Source organism: Hemiscyllium ocellatum, chromosome 25 (genome assembly GCF_020745735.1).
Source record: "Hemiscyllium ocellatum isolate sHemOce1 chromosome 25, sHemOce1.pat.X.cur, whole genome shotgun sequence".
NCBI lineage: Eukaryota > Metazoa > Chordata > Chondrichthyes > Orectolobiformes > Hemiscylliidae > Hemiscyllium > Hemiscyllium ocellatum.
Window position 1 is genome coordinate 2029390 of NC_083425.1, and position 10738 is coordinate 2040127.

The 10738-nt window shown below is 44.5% G+C and overlaps 1 protein-coding gene across 3 annotated transcripts in view; it reads left to right on the forward strand.

Moving 5' to 3' along the window:
- Positions 1–9900, forward strand: part of abcc3 (ATP-binding cassette, sub-family C (CFTR/MRP), member 3) — a 149636-nt gene extending 139736 nt beyond the window's left edge. For 2 of the 3 annotated variants that reach the window (XM_060844661.1, XM_060844662.1), the window contains exons 26-31: positions 33–134; positions 4505–4651; positions 5366–5524; positions 7067–7233; positions 9188–9382; positions 9510–9900. In XM_060844661.1, coding sequence (XP_060700644.1) covers positions 33–134; positions 4505–4651; positions 5366–5524; positions 7067–7233; positions 9188–9382; positions 9510–9618 — 879 coding nt within the window. In that variant the 3' untranslated portion in view covers positions 9619–9900. The remainder of the gene's footprint in view (positions 1–32; positions 135–4504; positions 4652–5365; positions 5525–7066; positions 7234–9187; positions 9383–9509) is intronic. The other variant, XM_060844665.1, reaches the window with a different exon arrangement.
- The last annotated feature ends 838 nt before the right edge of the window (positions 9901–10738 follow it).

The following is a 10738-nucleotide window of genomic DNA, read 5'->3' on the forward strand; positions in this document are numbered from 1 at the left end:
AAATTACCAGAACATTCCATCTAACCATGCAGGTAACCATGTCTTTAAACTGGATGGTGAGGATGACATCTGACCTGGAATCTAACATAGTGGCAGTGGAAAGAGTTAAAGAGTACTCAGAAACTGAAACAGAGGTATGTGACCCACTAAATTCCAGATGTTTTGTGGTGGGTGGGGAGGGGTGAATGTTGTTGGGGACCAGAGTTTTATAACCAAATGGGCTGCTATGTCCTGGATGGTATCAACTTCCATGAGCATTGTTGGAGCTGCACTGCTGCAGCCAACTGGGGAATATTCTATCACACTCCTAATCTGCGGAACGTAGAACATAGAACATTACAGCACAGTACAGACCCTTTGGCCCTCGATGTAGCGCCGACCTGTCATACCAATCTGAAGCCCATCTAACCTACACTATTCCATGTACATCCATATGCTTGTCCAATGATGACTTAAAGGTGGACAGGCTTTGGGTAGTTGGTGAGTGTTACACATTACAGAATTCCAAGCTTCTGCCCTGTTCTTTTAAACTCAATTGAACGATTAGAATAATTGGTCAACATGACCGTTGGTTGGAGGTACAGAGTGATAATGCCTTTGAATCTGGCTGGATTCCCTCTGATTACACAACATTTGTCTGGCACAAAAGTTACCTGCCCCTCAATAACCCAAACTTGGAACATTGCTGCATTTGTGAACATTCCCACTTCAAACCATATGATTTGGGGGGGGGGGGGGGGGGGGGGGGGGGAGAGAAGAGGAGGAGGAAGTGGACAGTAATGGAGGTGAACATGGTCAGGCCTAGGTCACTTCTGTTACAATGGGGAAAATGTCAAACCCCTCTCAATTAAACCAGCCCCAATCTGTTATAGTGGGAACAGAGGTTTCCTTCTAATAATTAAAAATACGCAGAGAAGCTCACCTTCCCCCTTGTAATCTGTAAAGTGTGGTTAAATTAAAGGAATCCCTCAAATGTACTTTGTAAGTAACAAGTAACACTATTTGTTCACAGTTAGGGTTAAATAAACAGAATTACTAACAAGTCAAACAATCCCCTCTCCCCCCACCCAACTATTAACTATTCCCTAACTGAGGGTTTTAGGAATGGGGTGGGCCTGGGTAGTATGTTCTATAGACGGTCAGTTTGGACTCAATGGGCCAAATGGCCTGGTTTCACACTGTAGGGATTCTATGAACTAAATTCTATTGGTATACTGTTCCAATGAATACAGGTGAAAATGTGTTGCTGGTTAAAGCACACCAGGTTAGGCAGCAGCCAAGGAATAGGAAATTCGACGTTTCGGGCATAAGCCCTTCATCAGGAATGAGGAGAGGGTGCCAGGCAGGCTAAGATAAAAGGTAGGGAGGAGGGACTTGGGGGAGGGGCGATGGAGATGTGATAGGTGGAAGGAGGTCAAGGTGAGGGTGATAGGCTGGAGTGGGGTGGGGGCGGAGAGGTCAGGAAGAAGATTGCAGGTTAGGAGGGCGGTGCTGAGTTGAGGGAACCGACTGAGACAAGGTGGGGGGAGGGGAAATGAGGAAACTGGAGAAATCTGAGTTCATCCCTTGTGGTTGGAGGGTTCCCAGGCGGAAGATGAGGCGCTCCTCCTCCAGCCGTCGTGTTGTTATGTTCTGCCGGTGGAGGAGTCCAAGGACCTGCATGTCTTCAGTGGAGTGGGAGGGAGAGTTAAAGTGTTGAGCCACGGGGTGGTTGGGTTGGTTGGTCCGGGCGTCCCTGAGGTGTTCTCTGAAGCGTTCCGCAAGTAAGCAGCCCGTCTCCCCAATATAGAGGAGGCCACATCGGGTGCAGCGGATGCAATAGATGATGTGTGTGGAGGTACAGGTGAACTTGTGGCGGATACGGAAGGATCCCTTGGGGCCTTGGAGGGAAGTGAGGGAGGAGGTGTGGGCGCAAGTTTTACATTTCCTGCGGTTGCAGGGGAAGGTGCCGGGAGTGGAGGTTGGGTTGGTGGGGGGTGTGGACCTGACGAGGGAGTCACGAAGGGAGTGGTCTTTGTGGAACGCTGATAGGGGAGGGGAGGGAAATATATCCCTGGTGGTGGGGTCCGTTTGGAGGTGGCGGAAATGACGGTGGATGATACGTTGTATACGGAGGTTGGTGGGGTGGTAGGTGAGAACCAGTGGGGTTCTGTCTTGGTGGCGGTTGGAGGAGCGGGGCTCAAGGGCGGAGGAGCAGGAAGTGGAGGAGATGCGGTGGAGGGCATCAACGATCACGTTTGGGGGGAATCTGCGGTCCTTGAAGAAGGAGGCCATCTGGGCTGTGCGGTGTTGGAACTAGTCCTCCTGGGAAGCAGATGCGGCGGAGACGAAGGAATTGGGAATATGGGATGGAGTTTTTACAGGGGGTAGGGTGGGAGGAGGTGTAGTCCAGATAGCTGTGGGAGTCAGTCGGTTTGTAGTAGATGTCTGTGTTGAGTCGGTCGCCTGAGATAGAAATGGAAAGGTCTAGGAAGGGGAGGGAGGAGTCTGAGACAGTCCAGGTGTTACCCAATAAACACAGGTCCAACTTAAATAAATCCAAGTAATAAGAAAACTGTACGTTAAAACAGCTTGTGTGAACTTTGAGAGACTAGGTCTTCTGAAATGCTCTGCCTTCCCCATCATCTCTCCAGTCACAAACCGCTTTTTCCACTGATCCTGCTGTCAGGGATGTTCTGTCTGTAAGTTCTTTTGAATAAAATATTAGCTAGGAAGGTGCTGCGGTTACCTTTATTATGGATCGATGGTGCATTCTATGAGAACTGGAAGTTGCTATCTGTTCAGCTGACAATTGGCTCTGATTTTCCAAAACTTTTATACCCTTGATGACTTATTAATTTCTTCAATTGGATTGGTTTGAGGTAGTCAAAACAATCAGATTTAAATATGATTGGGTTTTGGTACGTTGTGGTTCTGCTCGCCGAGCTGGAAGTTTTTGCTGCAAACGTTTCGTTCCCTGGCTAGGGAACATCATCAGTGCTATTGGAGCCTCCTGTGAAGCGCTGCTTTGATGTTTCTTCCGGTATTTATAGTGGTTTGTTCTTGCCGCTTCCAGGTGTCAGTTTCAGCTGTAGTAGTTTGTATGTGGGGTCCAGGTCTATGTGTCTGTTAATGGAGTTTGTGGATGAATGCCATGCCTCTAGGAATTCCCTGGCTGTTCTCTGTCTGGCTTGTCCTATGATGGTAGTGTTTTCCCAGTCAAATTCATGTTCCTGGTTGTCTGAGTGTATGGCTACTAGGGATAGCTGGTCGTGTCGTTTTGTGGCTAGCTGATGTTCATGGATGCGGATTGTTAGCTGTCTTCCTGTTTGTCCTATATAGTGTTTTGTGCAGTCCTTGCATGGTATTTTATAAACTACATTAGTTTGGCTCGTGCTGGCTTTGTTCACTAGAACAAAGGACCCAATAGCCAGCACGAGCCAAACTAATGTAGTTTATAAAATACCATGCAAGGACTGCACAAAACACTATATAGGACAAACAAGACGACAGCTAACAATCCGCATCCATGAACATCAGCTAGCCACAAAACGACACGACCAGCTATCCCTAGTAGCCATACACTCAGACAACCAGGAACATGAATTTGACTGGGAAAACACTACCATCACAGGACAAGCCAGACAGAGAACAGCCAGGGAATTCCTAGAGGCATGGCATTCATCCACAAACTCCATTAACAGACACATAGACCTGGACCCCATATACAAACCACTACAGCTGAAAGTGACACCCGGAGACGGCAAGAACAAACCACTATAAATACCGGAAGAAACATCAAAGCAGCGCTTCACAGGAGGCTCCAATAGCACTGATGTTCCCTAGCCAGGGAATGAAACGTTTGCAGCAAAAACTTCCAGCTCGGCGAACAGAACCACAACAACAGACACCCGAGCTACAAATCTTCAACCAGACTTGGGTTTTGGTATCTAGGGCCTGGTTTAAATTAATTGGCTAATATTCAACCACAACCATCTTTCTACTTGTGACAGGTATGATTCCAATCAGTAGTTTCCCAGATTCCAGTTTTGCTCAGACTTCTTGATGCCACACTCTGTCCCAGGGCTGTCACTCTCCCCTCACCTCCAAATTTATTTAAATTTGGAACAAGGATGTGATTAATGTGGAACAAAGAGTTCTGGATCTGAGATCAGGTTCCAAATTGTTGGTTAGAAACATTCCAAAATACTTCCTGGAGATGACTGGAGAACTGAGGAGAATTGGACTAGCTAGCATCATGAAAACCAGAGACTTTACATTTGAGGGTAACAAAGTGAGATCTTGATAGAGGTTCATCACCGTGGGCTTTAAAGGAAACCTGACTGATGGGGCTTATGCCTGAAACATCGATTCTCCTGCTCCTCAGATACTGCCTGGCCTGCTGCGCCTTTCCAGCACCACACTTTTCAACTCTGGTCTCCAGCATCTGCAGTCCTCACTTTCTCCTCCCTGATGCAAGGTAGAAGCTGAATGACCCTGACCCTAGCCCTTTGTCTAAATACAGGCTCCGTGGGTAATTGAGGGTAACCGCCCTCCAGAGTCCTGGCCACAGGCAGGGAATGTGGAGTTCAAAGGATACAGTGTGCGGTATCGAGAGGGTCTGGACTTGGTGCTGAAGGACCTCCATCTGAGTGTGCATGGTGGAGAAAAGGTGAGTGACGGAAACTCAAACAGATAAACCAAATAGGATGAGGTTTAAATGGAATAGAGACTATCGACTTGCTGGTTCTATTCCTTGCCCCCTTAGGTGATTACTGGATAAATTCATCAATTTAGATTTCACTCAAGTTGGGGAGGAGGAGAGAAAGAGTTGAGAGAAAGATGACATTATGGCAGGGTGGGTGTGATATTGGTGTCAGGGACAGCACCCAAAGGCACATTCAACTGTTTTCCCAAAAAGACCAGATGAGGAAGAAAAAAAATTGGGGAAGGAGAGAGAGAGAGGTCTTGATCTGGGTGCTGTCTGAAAGCTGGTTTTGAAGGAAAGGATTAAGCTTCAGAAGGAATTGGGGACAGGGTAAAGGATTTTGAGAGATGACCTGGCTGGCTCATTTCAGGCAGCCATCAATGCCTCAAGATCCTAGTGAAAGGTGATGTCATTGGAAAGAGAATAGAGCTACAAATGGAATTCTCCACAGCAAATTGTCTGACCTAGAATCAAACCAAGAATGAGCCACCGAGAAGCATCTGTGCGAAAAAGCCTTTCCAGAAGGCAGTGAAGTTAAGGAGAGCATGAATAAGGCCAGAGAGCTTTTGGTGTTTGGTTAGAGATAGGAAGGTGTGGGGCTGGCTGGGTGTATGTAGCAGTTTAGAACTGTACACACTCCCTATACAGGAGTGTTCCTAACTGTACGTCTGATTACAGGTCGGTATTGTTGGACGGACAGGAGCTGGCAAATCTTCAATGACTCTCTGCCTTTTCAGAATCATAGAGGCAGCACAAGGAGAGATAGTCATCGATGGGGTAAAGATTGCAGATATTGGGCTTCATGACCTCCGTTCAAAACTCACCATAATTCCTCAGGTAAGTAGCCTTACTAACTTCCTGCTGCCATATATTGTGATTTCTGTCTGTAGTGTAAGCCTGGATAAATATCTGCTATTGCTGCATTTGCCGTATTGATAGAGAATATCTCCCAAAATCCCCACGGCAGCTTTACAGACAGGGCTATTCTGCACACCCTTGCTATGCAATAGTCCCTCAGTAATGCAATGGGAATGTCAGTATGGATGCTGTGGTCAGGGCTCGAGTGGGGTTTATATACCCACACCCTTCTGGCTTCTCCAGTCCACCCCAACCCATGACAGCTCTGAGGAACTCTCTGCAAAGTCAGAGATCAAGACACCAGCAATCAAACACCTGTTAAACTTTGGCCTTTAATTCTTCAACATGTTTCTAATTGATTGAAAATGAATCAGAACTGTCCACAAGCAATTAAAAGAATTGGTGTTTGCTGGAATCTTTATTACATGAGTTTGTAACAAAAGGAAAGTGCAGAAGGTCTCAAAATCCCTGAAGCCTGCTCCTCTCTTTAGTAAGCTCAAGGCTAATCTAATGTAACCTCTAATTGATGTTCCTGTCTATCCATAACCTTTCACCCCTTTGCTTACCAAGAATCTATATTCCTCCAACATCAAGACACTGCTTTCACTGTTTTAAATGGGAAGCAAACTTTGTGATTGTTCTTCTGGGACAATCACAAACTTTGTTCCCCAATCATCTTCTCCAGATCAACACCGTCAAAACCTCGCAATTTATCAAAAGAACCTCTTGCTCTTCAAATGTTCCCGTGGACAAGTCTACACTGTACAATCTTTCCTCTGAAGACAGTATACTATTCTAGGTTTAAGTCTAGTAAACCTTCTCCAAACTTCTAACAAAACTTTTATCCTTTAAATAAGGGGAGCAGTGCTGTACACTGGATGTGGTCTGTATAATTGAAGTATAAGCTTCCTACTTTTGTAGTCAGTTCCCCTCGCAATAAATGAGCTCTGCAGTCTCTCATTTTAGATAATATGTTCTTTATTTCACATTTTCCTACATGCTGTATTTGCCAAATCTTTGCTCATTCACCAAACTTTTTAACAGATTCACTTTCTCTTCACAACTTTACCTTGAGTTATTTGTATAATCAAATTCAACGATGCCTTCTGTCCTTCATCCAATTTAGATAAATTGCAAACATTTGACATCCCAGCACTGATCCCTGTGGGATATCACTTGTTACAGTTTGCCAACTTTTTTTGCTCATTCTCTTTGCTGTTAGCTAATGCCTATCTGCTACCTGCTACATGATATAAACATGGAAAATAAAATTAAGTGCCTCAGGAAACTTTAACAGTGATTGTGAAACTTATCTGTGCCCAAAGAGTCTCAGACTCTTCTTCTTTAATAGATTTATGGTTGGGATAAAAGATTTTTGTTACAGGGAATAGAGGGACATGTGGAGCAGGCTGAACGGTCCCCATTTCCTTATGTTCACAACTCAGTTCTGTCAACTGCACAATCAGTTTCACTACAGCCAGGTGTTCCCATTCCTAATTCCTTCTGAACTGTCTGTTCAAGGATCCTGTGCTATTCTCTGGCTCATTAAGGATGAATCTTGACCCATTCAACCAATACTCAGAGGAGGAAATTTGGAAAGCTCTGGAACTGTCCCACCTCAAACAGTATGTGAGCAGCCTGCCAGCCAAGCTGGAGCATGAATGCTCTGAAGGAGGAGAAAATCTCAGGTAAAGCCAGCTCAAATAATCAACTTCTTTAATTGCAGCAAATCAGGGTGATGTACTGGTCCCAGACACATACCTTCAAAATGACCCCACTCTTGCCCAAAATAAAACTACATCCAGTAAACAATGACCATTGCTATTCCACAACTGACTGTCTACATGGAATCTACACATTCCAAGGCACAGAGCCAGTTTATAATGACAGGGATTCATCAAAGCTCACATGCAATATGGAAGAGGTAAACTTGCCTCACTACCCCTCCCCTAGCTCAGTTCCACACCCCTACTACTGAGTAAAGAAACTACCGACATCTGTTACTCCTCAATTTAAAGCTATGTCCCCTCATGCTAGCCATCATCCCAGGAAAAATGGTCTCACTGCCCAACCTATCTAACCCTCTGATTATCCGGTCTCTCAATTAAGTCACCCCTTAACATTCTTTTCTGTAACAAAAACAGACTCAGTTCCCTCAGTCTTTCCTTGTTAAGACCTTCCCTCTATACCAGGCAATATCCAAGTGAATCTCCTCTGAACCCTTTCCAGAGCTTCCACATCCATCCATCCTACAGTGACCAGAACTGTATGCAATACTCCAAATGTGGCTCCACCAGAGTTTTGTACAGCTGCAATATGATCTCATGGTTCCAAAACTCAATAAAAGCGAAGACACCGTACACCTTAACCCTAGTGTTCACTCTGTACAGGAAGATCAGGACACTTAAGTTATTACTGCCATCCTAGATCAAAGAAACAACATACACTCCCTTGTGAAAGTAACAGATGATGCCCAAATCTATGATTAATCAGCTGGAAATCTGCTAAAATACTCATCAATACATGCATCTTAAAGCTACAGAAATAATCTTCCCTGCTGGGACCCTCCCAGTCAGATGTCATTCTATCATGGAGTCCATTCCTGTTCCATAGTGGTGATGGAATAAACTTATACTTTTGTTTCTACTGACGACATACGGATGAGAACCTGAAATTCATTCACACTTGGACAAGATATAAAGGGAACCTTATCTGTAGTAGTATCCAGGAACACCTGAAGAATATCTTTTTAGGCACAGGAGTGGTCAGGGGAGGAATTCTTGACTTACATTATTGGGTTGAACAGTAAGTAAAATTACTGAGGATCAAGGGACTTTGTGCAGTGGTTTGGAAGGAGGGGTACAGGGAGGGGGCTGTTATCAATTACTCCAACAACAAAGGGATAATGTAAAGTACAAGGCTGGAGTTATGGCTTGGTATTCTAGAGATCATGACTTTGCTTATCGAAAACTGTGATCACAGCGCAGTTGAGGAATTTACATATAAAGGTCTTAATGATGACAAGGACAAAATTACCAAATTGTGATGCAGATGGGCTTACACAATTGTCCCTGAGGGAAGGAAGTCTGCTGACCAAAGTCTGGTCTACGTGCCCCTCCATCCCCAACCTAGCACATGGACTGCAGTAGGGCAAGGTGGCAGCCGACCAACACCAAGGGCAACTAGAGTCAGGATATAAGTCCTGGCCCAGCCAATGACACCCACGTCCCACAATTGATTAAAATAAAACGGTTCTGAAATGTGTACAACGGAGTGACTCACTGGGCCCAGATGGCCTATAGGCAATACAGACTGGCCTTACTAGTGACATCGACATCATGTGAATTAATACAAAGAAAACCCATATTGTATCTGGCTCAGTAAGTTAGCTGGGACACAGAATTGAATCTTTGACTTTTAATTCTGTGTTGCAGACATCAGTTGAGACAGAAATGGTCTCGTCTGTGACTTGACACCAATGCACTGCTCATTTGTGAAGGTCATCACTTGGGCTAGATTAGAGAACCCAGTCAAAGCTCCAACCCAACAGCAGTCAGCAGCACCCTTCACCATTGAAGGGCTTCCAAACTGTGGGACTGCTTTTCATTATTGATTTAAATTCTTTACCTTATCTGAATATAGTGTGGGGCAAAGGCAGCTCGTGTGTCTTGCAAGAGCTCTCCTTCGAAAGACACGGATTCTGATTCTTGACGAGGCTACTGCTGCTGTCGACCTGGAGACCGATGACTTGATACAGTCTACTATCAGGACCCAGTTTGAGGACTGCACTGTTCTCACAATTGCACATCGTTTGAACACAATCATGGATTACACCAGGTGAGAAGACATTCACTTGACAGTGCGACCCCTTAAATTCAGTAACATGACAACGGATTCACACTAATGGGGAACCCTGGAAGAAACTTAATCATTGAATAACTTTATTCCACTTTCTTTCTGGCAGGGTCTTGGTCCTAGAGAAAGGGAGGATAGCAGAGTTTGATACACCAAGCAATCTCATTGCAGTGAAGGGAATCTTCTATAACATGGCTAAGGATGCTGGACTGGCTTAAGCTAAACCGTTACAAACCTGTGCAGCAAAGATGGTAGAAATCCTGGGCACCACACTGTGACTTAAAGCTTCAGACCAACTGGTTCTAAGGTTAATGCCAAAGGAAATCCATTCCCACTCAGGAGATAATGATTGCCTTTTTTTGTAAAATCACCGAACAGCACTCTTTCTATTTTTGTACTTGATGTATTTATACGTTAAGCATTTAAGTGCAGGAGTTTGATTCTTTGTAAATGTATAAAATGAACTCTTAACAGTAATATGATTCTGTTTCAATAAAACAAGATTTTTACTGTATGTATGACCTGTCTCAAGTTGGAATTGGTAAACAAGTTGTTCCACAAAGTGTTGTCACAGACTCCCTACACCAAGCAGAACTCAGCTAGTCTAATCAATACATTAAGAGCAAGCATTTACACAGCACTTTTGACAACATCTGAATGCTGGCTTGATTGACTGAATGATTGCTGCCTTCACATACCTACATGTGCTTTCCAGCCAATGAAAGACAATAATATAGGCATCCAAATTAGCACAAGATATTGCAAACTGAGTTGTTTTCTTTTCTTGGAAATGGCTGGTGAGCAAAGCAGTTGCTGTACATCCAGAATTGCCCTTGAACTAAAGTTGAACCAAGATCATTTCAGAGGACAGTTAAGGGTCAACCACATTGCCAAAACACTGAAGTCACCAGAAATCCAGACGAGGTAAGAATGGCAGAGTTCCTTCCCTATTGGACAGTGAACCACATGGGTTTCCCCATCCCAAAACATTGGGTAGAACCCCAGGAACAATACTCTTTCTTTAAAATACTGCCTTTGGTTCTTATACATCTAGAGGATGCAAAAAGAATCTCTGTTGAAATGACTCATCTAAAATAGAAATGAAATATATACCAGCATTCCCCAGTATTGCAGTGTTAGGCTGCGTTCTCGGCTCAAGTCTACACGTGGGACTTAACCTTCAGACCCAATGCAGTATTTGCCAACCAGACTGCAGCTAACAAGATGACATTGTACAGAATACAGAAAGGTGCTGCACCCCAAAGGCTGTGACTGGTAACACAAGACCAAGTTGACATGCCCCACCTGAAAAACGTGAGCTGCAAAACCAAAAAGTTA